This window comes from Liolophura sinensis, chromosome 6 (assembly GCF_032854445.1).
Source record: "Liolophura sinensis isolate JHLJ2023 chromosome 6, CUHK_Ljap_v2, whole genome shotgun sequence".
NCBI lineage: Eukaryota > Metazoa > Mollusca > Polyplacophora > Chitonida > Chitonidae > Liolophura > Liolophura sinensis.
In genome coordinates, this window is record NC_088300.1 from 42,098,996 (window position 1) to 42,120,626 (window position 21,631).

Consider the following 21,631-nt stretch of genomic DNA (forward strand, 5'->3'; position numbering starts at 1 on the left):
AATTAAAGAGCTATATTTGGCCCTGCATGTATTTATACTTTTCTGAGATTCTGGGTAGGCTAAGTGTTCTCTAAACGCTGATAAAATATTAGAGTAATAAATTCAATGTTCATTTGAAATGACGCGATGTTAAAAACATGGGAATGTATGAGAAATCATGGTTTCAGAATAATGTATGCAGTATACACCTGTACAGGTATCTACTCAAACTGCTGTTTGCAGATGTCCTGGCTGGAGTGAGATGCAGTGTGTGAGGTGACCAGGTGAGACGATGATGACCGAGACCCAGGAAGTGAGCCAGAACACTGGTCAGCATTACTGGACACATGTGCTCACAGAATTCAACAGTTTGGAGGATCTGTCTATACCGCTGAGAGGCTCAGCCAGACTCAGGGTCAGTGATAATTGAATAGCATACTGTAATTCTTCAACCTTTTCACATATTTGCAGGATGTTTATTTAAGTACATTCTGAAGGCATTATTCTGTTTGGACTGCTAAACTTATGCTTTTTTTCCATATATCCATATGATTTGGCCAATCCACCCAATGCAGTTTTGTCTCCAAAATCAAATAAAAGATGTGCCTGATTTGCACTGAAACTTGCTCTGTTATGTGCGAAAGGTTGAGGAATTAGTGTAGTTATGCTTCTCATGTCTGTCTCTGTCTTCAGTCAGTAAGGTAGTAACCTTTCATAATCTGAAATAACTTTTCACATCCAGCTCTTACAGGCTAGGCAGCAACTTTTATTTAAATAAATAAAAAAAATCAATAACTATCTACTTCAGGTTTTAATATATAATTATGTTATACTCCGAAAGGGCATTAAGTTAAATTTTCGTTCTGCAAAAAATATCTTGAATTTTATTCAGATGTCATAGTTGTATTTCCATATGTTTCACCCATCTTATGGTTATATATTTTATTGCATCATTTTCTAGTTAAACACCAACCAAATAAATAAAATAACAGTATATTGTTATTGTCTTTTTTTGTATTCCTATGTTTACAGTATACATGTATGTGCGTGTCCCGACGCTACATTGCTCTAGGAGCAAACACAGGAGCTGTCTATATATTTGGACGAGAAAGTCTAAAACATCTTCAGGTTGTGCTCGCTGAAAAGGTGAGAGTTCATGATGAACTGAACATGCCAAGTCACAGATGTGCACACATGTACACTTGCTGCTTTCTGTTTGTGGGCATTTGACGTTTACTGTATTTATGGCTATGGTATAAAAATGCATAAAAAAAAGCAGATTTGTAAACGACCACTTAAGCACAGCCAACAAAGCTGGTATTTAAGGACCTCTGATGGATTTCCTGGGTGACAATTATGCAACCTGAAATATATATACATATATCACAGTGTTAAGGTAAATGTTGGCACATGGATGCGCTGTGAGATTTCTTCCACTCCTTTATTTGATGTTATCAACACACCTCTGAGTGAAAAATTGTGTGTTTGTGGAAGGCCTGTTCGCAGCCAAATGGTTGAGATGTTTGACATATATTACTGGTTATTAGGTGCCTGACCGAGTCGTTGACTCAAATTTTCAGCACTGAAATCTGATTCACACGACAATAATAATATTAACGGCCAAGAAGTATACTACTGTCTAACTTTAAATGTAATAGTCATAAAGTCAAATCATTTTTTATTTGTGCTGTATCCATAAAGTGTCAATTCCTAATAGCAATTATACTGTATTTCTGTTACATAAGGACTCTTCACCAGTTAGTCAGGTGTGTTTTGGACCGATTGATAACCTCCTGGGATATGCCTGCAGGTAGGGGTACACACAAATATGTAGCAAGATACATTGTACAGCTAGGTTCAAAAGAAAACTTATGTGCTATGTGCTTACAAAACACATACCATCCGACATCTCTCTTCCAATTGTACATGTAGTTAGGGAATATCTACACATGTAGATCAGACCTACAGAGGAACATTCAAACCCAAGGAAAATTTAAGCATTGAAAAAAATCAAGCATTGTTTATGACATGTAAAAATCTGGCAAAAATGGAAAAAATCAAGAAACTTGTCTTCAGAATTTATTCATATACATGTAGTTATGGCTGAGCTATGGAGTTAGCAAGCATGTCCACCCACACTCAAACACCAACACCCACTGAAGGACAGGTTGCAAATTTAATTAAGTTTCGCCTGCTGCATTTACAATGGAACAGATTAGTCTAAGGTCTCAAACCTAACTGATACCATACATGTCAAGTATACAGGTGTATTGTCAAGAACACCAATCAGATGGATATGTGAAGAGTAAAGCAAATTGATAGTTTGTGGAATTCTTACTGCAACTCTATACACAGAATTTACATCATAGTTGTTCCGTTTGTGTATTTATTAACCTCCAGGGTACGTGTATATAATACACCTGGTTCAGTGGCTCTTGTTTGATCGGTCTTGAATGGCACACTCAAAAATTTTTCTCCTAAATGATGGCGGCAGATTCATAAGTGAAGGAAACAGCAGTGCCTGTATTAAGCCATTGACCTTGGGCCAGTTTCTGGTGAATTCTCCCATGTGTGATTTACGTCATTTAAAGATGGAGAATAAAATTGGGTCTCCAGTGTACTTCATGCAATACCACAGAAGAGAACATTGTCAACCACTTCTGACCAGCAAGGTGTCATTATTTGATCTGTTCCCTTGAACTCTGCTTAATGTAATTTTCTGAGCAGTTCAGTGTATCGTGACAAGGCAAGGCATCATGCTGAGTGTCTTCAAGGTGATGTTCACAGTGAGGAAGCACCATGAATATGCCCTCAGTGGCTCCAACCTGCAACAAGTAGACACCTTTTAGATCTGACAAAGTAATTCCGAAGGTAATCTTAAAAGCAAATAATCTACAAACTATGCCATTACAGCAACGGTAACATCATAGTGGTGGAACTGAACATTGAGAGACGGTCTAAACCTGAGAGGGTAAGGTTATCTGTGGAACACTCGGGCACTACCGTCACTGCTCTTCAATGGGACGCAGTTGGAGGCAGGCTGTTTGCCGGAGACAACCTCGGCAAAATCTCTGTGGCCTTTATTCCAGTATCGAAGGTACGTTGGATTGATTATTTATTTTGTTTTGAGCCATAGTGATTTGGATAATATCTCAAGGTGTTTTCCACGAAAAGTGAAGTATGTCTCTGCTAATTAGGTTCCATTTTATGAAAATAGACTTGTAGATGGTGAGTTCTGGTCAACTCATCTCCACATACAGTTATGGTTGAATTTTCATGTAAATTTTTTGCCAGGACAGAGGCAGTGTGATTAAGAGTATGTGCTATTTAGGTTGTAATGCATAATTATTTCGAGTTATGACATAATCATGCAGTCGGTCTGTTGAGTTTAGGCCTGGTGGTGGGGGGGGGGGGGGGAGGGGCAATTACCATTTTCTTGTGGCTCTTGTTTTAAGTTCTTGGTATCAATCGAGCTATACAGAGGGTCCAGTGACAGTGGAAAGCTGCGTTTTCTTCTGTGAAATTGAAGTGTGTGTGTCCTTCATGGATATTTTATGAGCACACATACACTGATTTAATTGTGATGTAAAAGGAAGAATTAATAAGTTCACATCATTGGACTGTCTTGATAACGCGTTTTACAAGTTTTACAAGTTCCCTATTGTTAAAGAATAATGGATGTCTTTTAGCTATGTAAAGTCCATGTACACATGAGTAAACTTTGCAAAGTTGATCTTAATCTGATCTCTAGCCTTTATTGGGTTTCATAGTTTGCTATATTTTGCTTTTTTATGTTGTTGTTATTTATTCTATTTTTTTTTTAAAAATTATATCAATTTGTTATTAATTTCTTCTTCTCAGGCTAAGGATTTGTTCCAACACCCCTCAGAAGGTATAGTTCGCCTAGACTCGGCCATTGTTCAGCTTGATTGGTCTGCAGACAGATTACTGGTATCAACAGTGACAAGGTGCTTTATTTGTTACACCTCAAGGTAAGAATTAGTGACATATAAGAAAAGATACACCACAGGCAGAATTTATATACTGGCATGTCATTTATGTGTCTGGATCATTCATAAACTAATTACATAATAATGTACAATGTGTATGTGTTCTAGACTCTAAAACGTTTTTGATTCGACAACTTATTCATTAGTTTATAATTTTGTATCTAGTAGAAAAAATAGCTCTAGATGCCATGAATTGTATGATCAAATTGAAAAAATAAGTGATTCAAAGTTATGTACTCAATTTATGAATTAAATTTATAAGTTCAATTTTTTCAACCTTACTTTTCATTGTGTGAGTTGCTCTAGAACATTCTGGAAATCCAAGTTCTATTTGGACATGCCATGCTTATTAACACAGCTGCCTGGCATGAGGACAGAATTAGTCCAGAGGAAACCAGTGGAAAGTTTTTATATGACAGGCTGATTAGCCAAACACCATGGAGGTGTGTTGCCTTCTCCAGATGGCAGCTGTCTGTTTTCAGTAGGATAAGGCTTTAATTTGGAGGTATTTTTATTTTCCAGACAACAATATTCACAAATAGGAAAGCGATTAAGGTAAGATAATGACACTTGTGTCTGGCCTCTTAACCATTTGTTAATGATGTAGTGGCAAAGGAACCCACACATGTAAACAAACCTAAGCGTGTTGAAAAGTTGTGGTCAGCTACATATACATATCGTTGTATGGAGTCACCTTTAGTCACCTCGAGAACCAAAGCTCTCTTTTCTTTCTTTTGGTCTTGCATGATGCTTTCACATCAGTGTCCACATTGCAAGTGAAATATTGCGCAATAACATTGAGGACATCTACACACATTCAGTGATATTGATGACTCATCATTAAAAATCAACGGAGATAAGATTCCCTCAATGATACTGACCACAATATTTTGGGCTTCAATGTTGCATACAGATGCTCAATATTATTGGCGATATTGACAGTAATATTAACAGAAACATTGAGCGTGTTTGGGTCGCTTAAGGTTACAGTTGCAGTCAGTATCCAAAAAGTGAATCCAAAAGTTGTTGGGTGAAAGCTGGTAATAAGAAGAGAGAGAGAAATAAAACAAAAAAAAAAAGAAGAGAAAGTTTGATATAACTGATTTATTTCATCTGACTGTGTACTACATCATTTTGCTGGTATGTAGATGTAAGTGGGTACTGCTCAACCTTTGTCCCATAACTTACTATGTAATATTTATATAAGACTTGCATTACATTACAATAAATAAATTAAATAAAGAGTGTTTAGGGGTGCCACCACAGCACACAGTTTTAGGGTGCCACCACAGCACACAGTTTAGGGTGCCACCACAGCACACAGTTTAAGGTGCCACCACAGCACACAGTTTAGGTTGCCACCACAGCGCACAGTTTAGGGTGCCACCAAAGCACACAGTTTAGGGTGCCACCACAGCACACAGTTTAGGGTGCCAGCACAGCACACAGTTTAGGGTGCCAGCACAGCACACAGTTTAGGGTGCCACCACAGCCCACAGTTTAGGGTGCCAGCACAGCCCACAGTTTAGGGTGCCACCACAGCACACAGTTTAGGGTGCCACCACAGCACACAGTTTAGGGTGCCACCACAGCACACAGTTTAGGGTGCCAGCACAGCACACAGGTTAGGGTGCCAGCACAGCACACAGGTTAGGGTGGCAGCACAGCACACAGGTTAGGGTGCCAGCACAGCACACAGTTTAGGGTGCCACCACAGCACACAGTTTAGGGTGGCAGCACAGCACACAGGTTAGGGTGCCACCACAGCACACAGGTTAGGGTGGCAGCACAGCACACAGTTTAGGGTGCCACCACAGCACACAGTTTAGGGTGCCACCACAACACACAGTTTAGGGTGCCAGCACAGCACACAGGTTAGGGTGCCAGCACAGCTCACAGTTTAGGGTGCCAGCACAGCACACAGTTTAGGGTGCCACCACAGCACACAGGTTAGGGTGCCACCACAGCTCACAGTTTAGGGTGCCACCACAGCACACAGGTTAGGGTGCCACCACAGCACACAGTTTAGGGTGCCAGCACAGCACACAGTTTAGGGTGCCAGCACAGCACACAGTTTAGGGTGCCACCACAGCTCACAGTTTAGGGTGCCAGCACAGCACACAGTTTAGGGTGCCACCACAGCACACAGGTTAGGGTGCCACCACAGCACACAGTTTAGGGTGCCACCAAAGCACACAGTTTAGGATGCCACCACAACATGCAGTTTAGGGTGCCACCACAGCACACAGTTTAGGGTGCCACCACAGCACACAGTTTAGGGTGCCACCACAGCACACAGGTTAGGGTGCCACCACAGCACACAGTTTAGGGTGGCAGCACAGCACACAGGTTAGGGTGCCACCACAGCACACAGTTTAGGGTGCCACCACAGCACACAGTTTAGGGTGCCACCACAGCACACTAACTCAGGAGACTCTCACCAATGCTGTCACCCAGTTTTCTCCCAGTGGAATAGAGCCAGATCCTAACCATCAATCCTACGCCTGTTATGTATGCAGGATACACTGACGGTCAGCCCATGGTCACCGTACGACATGGCGACCATGCACCTTCAAACGCCTACCGTGATGTGATCCTCAGGGCATCGTACGAGGATCCTCGGTGGTGGACTGTCATCCCATGATCATCAAATGGTTTTAACACTAAATACGGACCGATTTGCTGTAAAATGTCATGTCTGTTATGAACACACTGATGGCTTGCAGCATATTTACTTGCACTTGGATTTCGCACAAAATTCGAGTTTTAATAGCTACTGTTTGTCCTACTGTTTTGGTCTGCCACCCACATACGCTGTTCTCTTGAGGACATGAAATTCAAGTTTGTGCCGGGCATCTCTAGTATACGATATTTTGTTTTAATATAAATTAATTTCACTATTTATTAAGTAACAAGCTACCAGGCATTTATGGTTGAGTTACGTGCCCATCAAATATTATATATGTGCAACACATTGCTTTCTTTGAAGTCTGGGCTGCACATGGCAGATCTGTTCAACCTTCTGTGGCTTATCAATAAATATATCACAGTTTCATGTTGGGTACACCATTACGCAGGAATATTTGACTTTGTTGTGGGATGTGTGTTAGCCTGTGTGCTTTATGTACGCTTAAAAAACCTGTATTAAAAATGTGTATGTAATGAGTCATATTGGTACATCACACAAGGCCTACAATTTATAAAATTTAAACCACCGACATGCATAAAAGGTCAACATGTTAATTTCGAGTCCCTAAATTGTATTGATTTTATCAGTTATTAATTTTTTATATGTACAAAAACGTGTTTATTATAAGTTTGCACTCTACGATCGCGGTCATATGTAGCCTTTATACACACGTGAACACATGCGATGTAGGCCCCAGGTCTATATATATATATACGTATATGTATCCTAAATGTTGCAGGCTATAAAATGTATTACATATTTTGAGAATATTCCTGTACTTATCCATGTATAAATTCTGAAAATACACTAAAGAAAATAAAAATCAAAAAACCCGGAGATTTTTGGGGTATAAAAAGAAATCTGTTAGCACAATTCCAATCCAGTTTTTGCTGTTGCTGTAGAACTTTAGAATCATTTTAACAATTTAAACAGTACAGGTAAAGGTTTGGGCATTTAAGGCTTGAAACTTGATTGCACGAATGATACAAGGCCTACAGTGTACGTCCGATGTCATTTACATCAAACTTGCAAGTGAATGAATGTCTTAAATGATACGCTGACCAAGGTCGCCACCATGCGCGAACTGTCCGCAGACTGTCAGCCGACCCTTTGCGAATGGTAGGCAGAAGATGATGGCGTGTTTGATGCAGTTTATCCACCTTTTTGTTTCCTACACCCATCAACTTAACACGATCATATGAGTGGAAAGAAATAATTATAATTAATTTCTATGCTCACTGTGAGGAAATACATGTATATTGCATTACATTTCTAAATTGCAATACTACTCATATTTACTAATTGGACAGTTTTTTTATTACATTATTTGATAGGTCTGATAGTTACTATGCCATTTCTACCAACCATCAATCAAGTAATGACATACAGCCATAACTGCCATAACTGCCATAATTTTTCATATTACTATTATGAACAATTACAAAAGGCACCCTGTTGAAGATTACAGAGCATGTGTGTAGTGATTTTATGATGACATTTGCACTGTACTCGATTATTCTCTTGTGACAGGGATGGTCAGTTTGGGGCCTGTTTTTACCCTGGCCCCGATGGACAAAACCCCTAGTATTTACTGTGCCAGGCCTGGGTCAAGGGATCTGGGAGGTGAGACTGGCTTATATGTACATATCCTCTAAATTTCTCCGTACGTTTTTTTACGCCCCTTGCAGGTGCAGTGGTGACCATGTTATTTTGCACATGTTTCAGGCATGTTGTGTATGGGAGTGTTTTGTGTGAGGTAGGTTTGGGTAGGTGTGGCTGGCGAAATCTCAAGGTTAGAGCAAGATAACTTAGAATCCTGATTATGTAACTAGAGAGAAATTTTGTGCGATGTCTGTTTTCTTTTTTGTGATTTTCCATTTTTCAAGACTTTTTGACAGGAAAAATTGCCAGACTAGTCCACATTTTCCACAGTTTGAATGATTTTTATGGTCATCTAAAATTATAATGTAACAGTGCTTGTGTCAATAACTAGCTGCATGGTAAGATTCCTTCCTGTTGCAGGTGGACTACCATGGCACTGTTTTGAACACCCACCAGTTCAAACAACTGCTGGCTATCCCATCCTTCCCAGTCATCACTTTCAGGTCAGTAACAAAATAATTTAGAATTCTTTTTTTTTCTTTTTTTCTCCAATTTCATCCCTTCCATAATGCTGGATGTGAAATATTCTTGAATATGGCATAAAACACCATCAAACAAATAAATATATTCTCTTCTGATTGCTGTTTTCCTTTTTGAATGCACCTGTAACTGGCAAGGATGAAATGATGCTTAGAAACAACTTTAACAACAGAGCACTAGCTGAGTATTGTTAGACTGGCCATTCGTATTTGGATGATGTGTGTTTAGCCTAAACTTGTGCCTGCCAGCTCTAACACATGTAGTTTAAGATAAGACATTCTTAGTAAGTTTTGCTTAATGCTCAGTGTAAGTGGATATGCCAAGTACAGACTGGGGATTGCGAAACCAATTTAGGCTTAAGTCAAAATTTCAATTAATAAACTTAGTATATTCCTTTTCTTTAATATTGATTTTCAATAACTTACCCAGAATCTGCATTATCAGGCAATATTTTGACCGCGCTGCATCAGAAATAACAACTTTAAATTGATTTGAAATTTAAGTGTGATATGATTTTAAGTGTGATCCCGGGGCCTGGTCATGCATGTGTTATGTGCTGTGACTCGGTGTTAAGTCTGTGAATTAATTATGACTTCATGCTACATCAGCCATTTTTTAGCCATATAGCGGCAACTTCCGTTTACGACAACCCCCATTCTTATAATGATTGACCCATCACGCCATCTTACCAGTTACATGTACATAAACTCACTTCTGTTGGGTACAAATGATGTACAGCAAAATGAATGTCAACATTTAAAATTATCAACCCCAGATGAATGAGATTGGACGCCAGGTGGATGTGAAGACAAGGTTTGATCACTTCCCCCAGGGTTTCTCAATTTCCTCCCTCATTGCTGATTGCATTGATGTAGATTTATTATTGCATTTGTAGAAAAGAGTAATGGAGTTTTTATTGCTCTGTTGTAGATCAATGGAGCTGAATCTGCCAGATAAGCTGGGCAGTGGTAAAGCCCAGTCCGTGTCCTTCCCCAAACTACACACTGTATGGTAAGTATAAATAAACATCTGTGTCACATGTTGTGTATTGATGTTCATTACTGTACATGACTTAATGTTTTGCCTGTTAGTTAATTTTGGCCTGGCCGAGCCCAAGATTACATATAGGGTGTACATATAGGGCCCAGGTTGAAACAGGATGGGAAGCATGCTTACAGGTGTTGTTAATAGCTAGTATCTCAACAAAACTCTACGGATTTATTTTCATCTGAAGGAACTCATCGTGAAATGAAGTATTTCTGTTTACAAATATTATGGCAAGGCTTGACAGAGAATCTTCCATATGACCCCAGAATGAACGGAAAAGCTATTAAGCTGCATGATTGCAACAGCAGTTGTAGTAATGGTATTGCTTTGACAACTTCCTGATAATTTACAAGTAGGTTGGCTCTTATGTCCAGGATTCTGAGTGCGTTAAGTTATTCTACAACAAATTTTGGATCTAATTCTGTGCAGTTAAAACGGATGTGTGACATCCCAGTCCACATGTGTAAAGGTGAACACAAACAATGTATAAATGAATGTATAACTTTATTTTCAGAGGGTAATTATGATGCAAATGTATGCATAGCTCTGTCAGTTCTCAAGAACTGTTCTCCCCAGAGGCCCTCTATATAATACATTATCTTACAATGTTTACAGGAGAAAAGAAACACATTGACCTACATGTAACATAATATCAAAGAAATCATCAAATAATTAGATGCAGTTGAAAGCAAAACAAATAGATTTACAGTAGTTTACATAAGTACAATCTCAAGACAGGGTACATGAAAGACTTTGGTTTTATTTCTTAATGTGCAGACTATCACGTGTAATAGCATATTACAGTACAAACAAAATTTGCATATGGGGTAAAATTGGCTTCAAAGAACAGTTTTCTTAAGGCTCCAGCAGTCAGTAAAATGGCGATTATAAACTCAAAGTGCACTGGTGTTGAAGCACCTGCATCAAGTGCATAGAATAGACTGACTTCACAAACAAGGAAGCGTGAGTTTGTTTATTGAATTTGTCAACTGGGTACGAAATCCCCGGACCACCCTTACTGGTATCCCGCGCTGCACAGTCAGTAAGAATGACCATCAGATGAAAGGATGCACTAAATCCTGGGGTGAAACTATAGGGCATTTAGTATACTTCTTATGAAATGTTAGTAGTGGAAATCTTAAAACATGGATTTTGTTTGAAATTGGCAACATGTAATTTTATACATGTAATCACAGCCACAGCTACTGTCTTTAGTGTGAATGTACATGGAAGGTAATTAGTGTAAGTGCCCATTCTGTGTATATGTATACATATACATTGTAACTTTCTTACTTTCAGTGATATGTACCTTTTCACCTGGTCTCAGAATGGTCTGTATGTCCTTGACCCTGTGGCAGTCAAGGTCATTACCTGGACGAAATACTCAGCAAGTGAGTCTATGCTAAAGGGTAGTTTTATGACTTTCCTTGTAATGAGATGTAATTTTAATAGAAAAAAAGTTTGTTGTGAACAGTATTAGTGTTACGTAGACATTCCACTTCTGTTTTTCTTCAGATAATTATCTGAAAGGTCCATCATTAAGTCATGAGTGATGAGTGAAAGGCTGTGTTGTTGGGTAAATATGCCAGTTTATATTTATATGGTTTATGTTGCATGTTGCATGTTGCAGATGCAATAGATGTCAAGTGCTACAAGAATGAAGTGTACATATTTAGTGAGGGGACTGGCCAGGTGCAGAAGTTGTTGTTGTTGCCTGTATCACGATGCGTAGCTACCCTGATTGTAAAGGAGTACTGGTCACTAGCTGGTCAGCTATGTGGATACTTTAAACAGTTACTGGTGGAGGCTAAGTCTCGTCGCTACCTGCCGAGAAGTGTCCTGAATGACCTCTACCAACAGCTCCTGGCAGCTGACATGGGGGAGCTGGTTGACAAGGTCAAGGTCATTCTGTCTTCCATAGATTCGCTGCCGGACAGCTCGGGAGAGGAGGGAGTTGTGGGCATCGTCAGATTAGATTCAGGAATTTATCAGGTTAACGATGGTAGACGGCTTGATTCAGATGAGGAATCCTCCCATACTCCATCGGGCAGCCAGTCGCTGTCACGTAAATCTAGCACGTCTTCCTTACACACTATGTTCAGCGAGCATTTCATAAACTTACCCTCAAAGAAGACAAGAGAGTTTAACTCTGCGGAACTTCAACATCTGGCAGGGTCAACCCTGACAGAAGGCTCACAGAAGATAATGAGATCAGTGAGTCTCACTGAGCAGATCCTCATGAGCACTCAAGGTGATCAAACCTCTGAGGACAGTATGAATAATGTGGATGAGAATATGACTGTGGATAATGTCAGTAATGGCAGAAACTTAGCAGACTTACCAAAGTATAAATCAGAGGGCAATAGGAATGAGGCAGGTGCTGTGAGAAGTGTTGATCAGACAGAAACTAGTGTTAACATTGATGATTTAAATCAAATGGATCCTAGATCTCCAGGAGTTTTAACAAATAACAAAGCTGCCTGTGATCGAGTGGATCCTGGGTCTGCAGAAGTCTTGACAAATAACAAAGAAACCTCAGATCAAGTGGATCCTAGATCTCCAGGAGTTTTAACAGATAACAAAGCTGCCTGTGATCGAGTGGATCCTGGGTCTGCAGAAGTCTTGACAAATAACAAAGAAGCTTCTGATCAAGTGGATCCTAGATCTCCAGGAGTTTTAACAAATAACAAAGCTGCCTGTGATCGAGTGGATCCTAGGTCTGCAGAAGTCTTGACAAATAACAAAGAAACTTCAGATGAAGTGGATCCTAGATCTCCAGGAGTTTTAACAAATAACAAAGCTGCCTGTGATCGAGCGGATCCTAGGTCTGCAGAAGTCTCGACAAATAACAAAGATGCTGCTGATCAAGTGGATCCGAGATCCATTACAGTCGGAAATAAGAAAGAAGTGGATTCTAGATTTCCAGGACTTTTGACAAATAACCATGAAAATAAACAAGCTTCTCATGAAGTGGATCGAAAGGAAAATTTTGATCATGGGGATGCTAGATCTTCAGGAGTCGTCACCGATACCAAGGAAATGTCTGATCAAGAAGATAGTAGATCTTCAGGACTCCTCACACATACAAGTGAAGAGGAGAAGCCTGCAGAGGTTGTACAGAAGAGAGAGGGATCCACGTCCAGCCTGTCGAGTAATGAACTGATAATGGACCAGATGTGCGCAGGTATGACCATCAGTAAATGCTGTCAAATGATTACATTGGTCATAAATGTCATATGGCCACAATAGAGTTGTGGCCTACTGTACAGCTAGGCTTTAGGCTGAAGCAAACATAAGTATGTCTTATTGCCACTGGGGGTAGGTTTAGGGCATAGTTAATGTAAGAATTTCAAAATATGGCTTAAAATTTTGCAGTGCCCTCTTCCCCCCACCCTCCAATAAACCATTTCCAATCACCCTGCTTTTCTGCGTTTATTACTTTATACAAAACAATTTACAAGTGAAGTTTGCGTGTGTCTTTCAGTTACTGATTGTTTAACAGTAAAGTTTCTGTGTTACCACTATATTCTTGTTGCTTACTTTTGAGCTGTTGGATTATATTGGGCTAAATCCTCGTTTTAGTGCCAGCAGTTCCTGTCGCCCTCAATGTGGGTAGGTCGGAGTCAGGTAAGAAGTCAGGGCGTAAGAAAAAGGCCTCCCTGCCAGTGATTCTCGGCCCAGGAGAAAAGGCCGAAAGCAAAGGTGAGCATGAAACAGGTTGTATATTTGTGTGCTGCATCCGTCATTGAACGTTGTAGTGTTGTAAAGCCGATCTCTGTATGGGTTCAATGGTTGTGTTACTCTTCTTTCTTCTTGTAAAATGAATTCACAGTTATATCTCCACTTTCAAATGTTGTGCTTTTGTGTGTGACTTCTTGTAGGGTAGGAATCTGGAGTTACTTATGATGAAAATTAATCGAGTTATGTCCCTTTGGCCTAGGTCGCCAGTGTAGTTTTGGTCAAGATGACGTAAATGTGCTGGAAAAGACCATTGTATTGTTTGGTTTTTTTTGGGCTAAAAGTTGTGCACACTGTACATGTAATAAAGATTCATACTGACATGAAGATTGTTAGTGTTATTTCAACTTACGGTTTATTTGGTTGTATACTTGTGAATTGCGAATTTCAAAAAATTTTTGTGTTTTGTATTATTTTGCACAAATGTGCTCCTTTCTACTGTAAAACAACACTAGGCTTTACCTGAATATTAGGTTGCTGTTTTATTGCTTATTCATAGGATACTGCATATCCTCAGTGTAGAAAACAAAGCACATGTAGTCCAGTGTGATGTATGTCTGTACCTGTACCTTCTGATCTAACATGTCGTTTTGCATTTCTTTGCTGCTCTGTTCTAATTCTGTTTGAAATTCTGTTACTTTGTATCCTTCTTTGTTGACTTTTGTACTGTTTTATAACTGCATGTCACCTAACCTCTGTGCACGGCATGTCACTCTTACACAGGCCCACGGCGATCCCTGAGTAGCACAGGAGCAGGCAGAAAACAAAATTTTCGACGTAGAGGTAGTTTTAACAGATTTAAAAAATATACGTGTATCTTTATTACTAATATCCACTGGTTAATTTTCTTACGTTTTATGTATTTCCTAGAGTTTGTTGCTATTCATTGACTGCCAATAAGAGTACAAGTTACTTGAAATTGAATTTATAAAATCAGATGAAATGAACACTTTAGATGATGATTTGGGCTTTAAAAGATTAGTGTCCAGATTCATTATTTAGTCATAATCAGCTACCCCTGTATGTATTGTTAAATTGAGTGTAAAAAATATGTAAAAAGGGTACATTAATCAGAGTACTATGAGGCTTAAAGTCACTAGATAATGAGGCTGTTTTTGTGCATTTTTTCCTGAAACACTCGGTAGTCTCCGCTGTATGATGTCATACAACTTCAACCTTCACAAGCTGCTTCGTGATTTAGTTCAGTGCTCAAAAAAGCTACAAGAGTGACAATAAGCATTTCAAATTTCTCCATGAAATAGTTCGCTGTTTTGCATACGTTTGTAGAATCAAGTCATTGAAGAACATTGGAGTTTGTTTTTTTTTCAACTTTCCTGATAATTTGGCCCTCAAGAAGGTGTGGATTTAAAGAACAAGAAGGAAGTATTTGTGCCTACCGAAAACAGCCCTATCTGCTCTCGCCAATTTACAGCTGAAAGCGGCGACAGAAATAGAGCAGCACCTGCACACAGTACTTACCATTAACTGAATACTGATAGATAGTAAATCTTTGTTCACTGCAACGCTGACCTGCACATCCAACATGCATTTATATTGTACCCTATTCGGAATGCCAAACATAACATGTTTCAGTAGTTGTCATCACATACAGGCCTGAATTTTAATCCCTGGGGTAATAGAAAAATATTATTTAACAGAAGGAAAGAACAGTAAATAAATATCAAATCTTAGAATGAACACGTGAAATGTACAGTGTATCACAGGGTAAAGCTATAGCTTACTTGTCCGTATATTGCCAGTGCGGTTGGAAAGACCTGGACAAAGATTAAATTCATTGTCTGAAAACTTGAAATCTGAAATCTGGCCAGAGATGTCAGTGTGATAAACCTGAACTTTAACACCGTCTACTACAGATTCAAATTAAAACAGCAGTGTACTGCTTGCTTCTGAGTAGATAGAATCTATCTCAAGAGTGACGTCGTTTTGATGCTAATTCCAGGTTGTTTAGGCCAGCTATGCTTGGGTTGGCCATCTAAGGCGTCACCAGTTGAGCTGTACCAGGCAGCCGGCTGGAGATCAGCTAGGGCAGTAAATGTATTGTTTTGATGGATTTAAAGACATTATTACGTTTTGTCGGAATACCTTCCGGTAACTGTTTAATTTTTGGGCATTTGCCGTTATGGCCACTGGCTGAATTTGGACACTAATCCTTTGAAGACCATTTTATGATATTTTACCTTGTACTTGTTGATATAAAAAGGTTGGGAAGTCGAACTTCATATATGTGTGGGAAAATGGTGTATTTTAAAAACTAACTGAGAACTTTCCATGTGTTTGTTTTCAGCCATATCTGACCTTGGGCCCAGAGCATCTATCCAGGAAGCCATTATGGAGGTAGAGAAACAGGAATCAGTCTCTGCAGAACAGGCAGAAAGGACAGATAAATTGAACTTTGATCAGACAAATGCTGCATTACCCATGATGCAGTATTCCTCCTGGGCTATGCGATCCTCTAGCCCAATCAACAGCCAGGAATCGTCCCCTTCTCACAGTCCAGTGGTCCAGTCTTGGAATGGTTCAGCCAGTCCTACCAATATAACAGGCCCCAGAACAGCCTTGAAATCAGTGAAAGAGAGGTAAATTTATCTGGCAGTCAGCAACCTGTGAAGGGTTGTATGTAACCCCTCCAAGGTGCCTGTTTTCCTCCCAGTATAATGCTGGCTGCAATCATATATGTGAAATATTCTTGAGTATGGTGTATCTGTTCAAAATTAACATGGTTACCCGTTTTTAGCATGATGATGCTTTTCTCGCGTAAGGAAGTGAGGTATTTCGTTCAGTCGTGTACCAGTTGGTTTGTATGATAGCTGTCAATACCATATCTCAGTTTAATGGATGTTTTATTTTTTATTAAACAGTTTGTCATCAAAATTTTCCTCAACCAAGAAAAACTTGATCAGAACAATAAGAGAGAAAAAGACCATGTTCGTGAGTCGAGATTCCAGTCCCGTGGGGAACGTGACTACAGAAAACATGCCTAACGAACAACAACAAAAATTCAATGGAATTGTAAGTCACTTTATGAGAGCAATTCTGCCCTACCTCGCATGTAAAGATATGTCGGGGATATCGCTAAAATTTAGTTACAACCCTTAGACTATCTGTTGAAACCAGTGTATTTATTGTTCAACTTTGTCCTTGGCAGTATTTTGTTATGTTGGAAATCAGTATGTTAACCCACATGGAAGAAAATAAAAGAAAAAACAGTTACAAAGAAGCTTCAAGATGAACTAAAATCAATTGATTGTAAATACTGGTAAACATGATTTATTTTATTTATTTATTTGATTGGTGTTTTACGCCGTACTCAAGAATATTTCACTTATACGACGGTGGCCAGCATTATGATGGGTGAAAACCGGGCAGAGCCCGGGGGAAACCCACGGCTATCCACAGGTTGCTGGCAGAGGTAAACATGATGTATTGACTGATAACACTTTTCGTTTAAATTAAAAGATACACGTATGAATTTGAGATTCATCTACATTAACCTCTTCTGAATTATGGCAGCTGTTAAATTCTTGGCTTTACCTCTAGGACAACAAGAGCTGTCTTCCTTTGTCATCCAAACAGCTACTCTTCATGAGGTTTATGTTTGGTTTAATTGCCAGTCATATGTATGGATTTATTTTGATTCAAGTGTAAGGGTGTTTCTTATGTCAAAATATATCATGAAGCAAGAATATCCATGATTTATCCCTTTTTTTTGGTCTACAAATCTAAGGCCCCTGGTGGCACGAAGGTTGAGAGGAGCATAAGTCCGTTTGTGGAAGACAGAAGTTATGATGTAGCTGAGGAGTTGTCTCCCCTGTACAGGGCCACCTGCAAAGCCCAGGCACAGTTGAAGCATGCAGACACACTTCTTCAGCCATGCCCAATCCTGACAGTGTGGCTGCAGCAATTGCACCAGACCTTACAGCAGTTGCATAAAACACAGCAGAAGCATAGAGATGCACAGGCAAAGGCCAGAACAGAAGTTGAGGCTAAAGATGGAGATGTTAACAGGGATAGTCAGAATGCTGAAGAAACCACCCCAGATCTGTCCGATGCTCTGGCTTGTGATGCTGAACCCAAGATTTCAGGTGAAAATTGTGGACGGGTGGACAAAGATACCGATGAGACTTCTGAGGTGAGGCTTGATGAACAGGTGTGTAATGAAAAAGATGAAAAGGTGGACGGTGAATTAGACACAGACATACCTGACTCTAACCAACCTGTATCTCATGACGTTGATGTGATATCGGATACTCTGTCATCGTTACAAGTAAAGGATCCAGACTCGTTGTCAATTGACAGTGGTCACCCAGCAGTAGATGGCCAAAGTGAGGATGCAGGAAGTGACCTAGAGGCCAGGTTGTCCACTGACCAGGACGATGTCTCTGTAACTGCCCTTGATGTCCTTTCAGCTTCACAAATTGACCATGGTATCCCAGCATCCTCTTGTTCCAGTGCCACAAGTGACAGCTTTGCAGAGTCACCACAGCCGTTTCAGGATCAATTCAAGACTAGCCGTGAGAATGATGCGAACATAACACTGCCAAAATTAAACTCGGAGAAACCAGAATTGATTGACGTTGATTGGATGAAGCAGTGCTACGTCTCTGATCCATTTAATGCCGGACTACGTTTCTCTGAGGACATTGGGTATTTAGCAAACATCTGCTTTGAGTTAGGACTACATGGGAGAGTGTCAGATTATATCCAGCCTCAGATTACTCCTGGGCTCAGCACAGAGACAACTGTGAACCAGGACACCCTTAATGCAAGTGATGGTTCTCAGAGTGGGTGTCCATCCACTGACCAATCCACTGGTCAAATCAGGGAGGAGGAAGATGACCGCCAGTTAGCTTTGTTCCTCAGGAACTACTACAGTTACCTGGACATTCCAAGGATTAAAAAAGCACTGAATTCTTCTAGTCACCATGGTTACCAGACATGGCAAGCCTTGGTGGATTGTTTTATGGGTGAGTCATGTAAATTGTTTATTAGTTATAAATTACAGAAAAAAATATGAAGTGCTGTACACTTCGTAATGTTATGTTTTTCTGAATTGGCATATCGTTATTCAACCTGTTTGCAACACGTTTATTCAAACATTTCCTGAAGACATTAATCTGTTTAGAGTGATAAAATTATACTTTTTGTCAAGCCCTGAAATTGGTCATCCCAACCAATGTAGTTCTGGCTCCAAAATCAGATCAGTTTGGAAATGGTTGAGGATTTGAATAGTGTATATCATAATCTGATGTTAAACTTAAATCGTTCGTCTTTCAGAAGTGGTAAGAGGTGACAGTGTTTCCGTCAAGCTAAGTGAGAACAATACTGTGGGTGGTTTTGACCTGCTGAGGTCAGGGGTTGGTTGTGACCCTGCAGCTGTAGTAGGACATCTGCCCAGGTAACTCAGGTGTTCCAAATACTGAAATAAGGCAATGTATTCAGTCATGGGTTGGTAATGACCTTGCAGGTGTATTTTGGCATCTGCCCAGGTAACTCAGGTGTTCGGAATACTGAAGTAAGGCAGTGTATTCAGTCATGGGTTGGTAATGACCTTGCAGGTGTATGTTGGCATCTGTCCAGGTAAATCAGGTGTTTTGAATACTGAAGTAAGACAGTGTATTCCGTCATGGGTTGGTAATGACCTTGCAGCTGTATTTGGGCATCTGCTTGACCTTGAGAGATTAATTCAGATTGTGCATATTTTTTTGCTCCTTATTGTTTAAGTCCATAGTATTTTCACCCTGCCTCAAATTATGACAAATTCCACACACAAATCTTGATGCACATCTCATCTCAGCTAGGAGAGTCAAACCTACACACTGACCGTAGTACTGAATATTCATGCTCCATCTATTTTCCATAGGAAATAATGATCCAAGAATGCTTTATAATAATTTCTTCACTTTGGATTCGAAACCAGGAAAATGACCCAGGATCCTGTCACCAATCCAGTTACTGTGAGTTCATGTCCAGCTCATGCTGGCTTCCTCCCAACTGTACGTGGGAAGGTCTGCCAGCAACCTGTAAATGGTCGTGGGTTTCCCCTGGACTCTGCCCCCTTTCCTCCCACCATAATGGTGGCCACTGTCGTATAAGTGAAATATTCCTGAGTACATCGTAAAACACCAGTGAAATAAATAAGTATCAAAACCAAGAATTTTTCCTGTAATGCCTTAGTTTATATGTTAACCAACCCTAACATAAACAAATTTCAATAAACAAATCATTGAAGCCTAAGATATGGAATTCTCTCAGTGGTCGCCCCTTTTTTGCAGGTTGTTCACTGTAAGCCCAAACAAGACTCTGGAATTCTGTCTGGAAGAAGTCAAATACATCCAGCCACTAGACATATTGTATGTGACTAGATTACTGAACAAACCAACTCAAAAGTTCTTCCTGCCTTACATGTTGGCCAAGCACTCAGCCATGACACAGTGAGTACAGTACTGATTGACAAAGTGCAGTACATCTGCAGCATTCCTGGATCTGTGACTACATTAATCAATACATTGAGCAAATGGTCTTGGTTTTAGTTTTGAAATATATGGCCCAAAATATTGCCATAAAAGGTGCATTTTAGGAGGCAAATAAATACTGCAGTACATGTACTTTTCATGCACTTATCTCTGAATTTGTCCAGTAAGATATCCTACCTTCCAACTAAATCTTGTATCACTTTTCTGAGACCAGTAGAACTTTGAGAATCAGCCAAAGTGTGCAGCTTAGACATGGGCAAAAGTTTTGGTCACATACCTCAACTTGAAAAAGTACAAGTAAACAAGTTTTTCAGGATTTAACAGAAAGCCTTCATAGGCATTCAATCTTGTGTCGTGACATGAACAGCAATCTAATGTATTAATGGTACAACTTGGATTGATGTACATGTAGAAGACTAGAGAAAGTATGGCTGAAACTGTGGACTGTATATTGTACTGCCCTGTTACTGTAGGCCAGGGGATCTTGCTGCTCTGTGTGAGAGTGTGAGGGTGAGACAGACCTGGCTAAGGGGGCTTCTGGCTGATGGGGACACATTTGTCCTGAAAAGACAAGACAAAAAGCCTCTGTGAGTACATTTAACCATTGTAGCTATGTATACTTTGGTTTTTACTTACAAAACATCACGAGGGTTAGTGACACATCACCAGGTTGTCGTGTTGAACTGAACTTTACAGCTCTGCTACATATAGAGTTTGTTTTTAGATGGATGGGGTAGGGATTTAAGCGAATCAATCGTAAATAATGAGAATTCAGTAAGGAAAATCTCTATATTTCATTCTGTTTTTCCTTCATTCACTGAAAAATTAGCTCTTAATTTTTTCTTACTGTCTCGTACTCTGACTTCAGTCGGGTAATGAAAAATGCTTGCACCTTTGTCTAATCTTCTTCTATTTCAACTTTGTCGTCAGACCTGGCAGTCATTTGTATCCATGGAAACATCAGTCCATCATAAAAAGTATTCTGGATGAGTTTATGGCAACAGATGCTGCACAATTACTGGACCTCTGTCAGGAATACGGGTGAGATTGTCTGTTTGCTTTCTTCATGATAATCCTGCAGCCCTCACAATTCAGAAATTGAGCAATCAGCAATCTCCTAGGGAACAGCTGACTCCTAGGTGGTTTGAGTGGGTTGCTCCTTTGTAGCAGGATGTGGGAGTGGAGACATATCCTTATTCTTCAACTTTTTCAACCACTGCAACCAATATTTTGAAACATTCTGAAAAAAACTCTGGGTGTCGAGAAATAATTTGCGCAGTTTTAAGTAGCCTGCATCTTTAATAACACAAATAAATCATTTTTAGCATCATCTTCATGATAACTGTATGCACAAATTCCACTCAAAAAAGTGATTTAGTGGTTGAAAAGGTTTAAGATTTACAGTATATTTAATACTGCTTCACTGAAACACCATGCTAAAGACACCAGACATGACACCAGGAACCATGTCACAGTATTCTGACACTGGGCTGGCCAGTGCTTGGCCTATCCACTTACACTCAGTGTGTTTA

The 21,631-nt window shown here is 39.8% G+C and overlaps 1 protein-coding gene across 1 annotated transcript in view; it reads left to right on the forward strand.

Moving 5' to 3' along the window:
• The first annotated feature begins 274 nt into the window (after positions 1-274).
• The window catches only part of LOC135467222 (uncharacterized), a 30,004-nt gene continuing 8,647 nt past the window's right edge, over positions 275-21,631 (forward strand). The window contains exons 1-18 of the mRNA XM_064744986.1: positions 275-394; positions 1,012-1,125; positions 1,725-1,789; positions 2,893-3,076; positions 3,841-3,930; positions 8,209-8,301; positions 8,701-8,783; positions 9,751-9,831; positions 11,167-11,258; positions 11,498-13,051; positions 13,450-13,569; positions 15,911-16,202; positions 16,485-16,635; positions 17,351-18,590; positions 18,901-19,021; positions 19,899-20,057; positions 20,573-20,686; positions 21,030-21,140. Of these exons, the coding sequence (XP_064601056.1) occupies positions 275-394; positions 1,012-1,125; positions 1,725-1,789; positions 2,893-3,076; positions 3,841-3,930; positions 8,209-8,301; positions 8,701-8,783; positions 9,751-9,831; positions 11,167-11,258; positions 11,498-13,051; positions 13,450-13,569; positions 15,911-16,202; positions 16,485-16,635; positions 17,351-18,590; positions 18,901-19,021; positions 19,899-20,057; positions 20,573-20,686; positions 21,030-21,140 (4,784 nt within the window). The remainder of the gene's footprint in view (positions 395-1,011; positions 1,126-1,724; positions 1,790-2,892; positions 3,077-3,840; positions 3,931-8,208; positions 8,302-8,700; positions 8,784-9,750; positions 9,832-11,166; positions 11,259-11,497; positions 13,052-13,449; positions 13,570-15,910; positions 16,203-16,484; positions 16,636-17,350; positions 18,591-18,900; positions 19,022-19,898; positions 20,058-20,572; positions 20,687-21,029; positions 21,141-21,631) is intronic.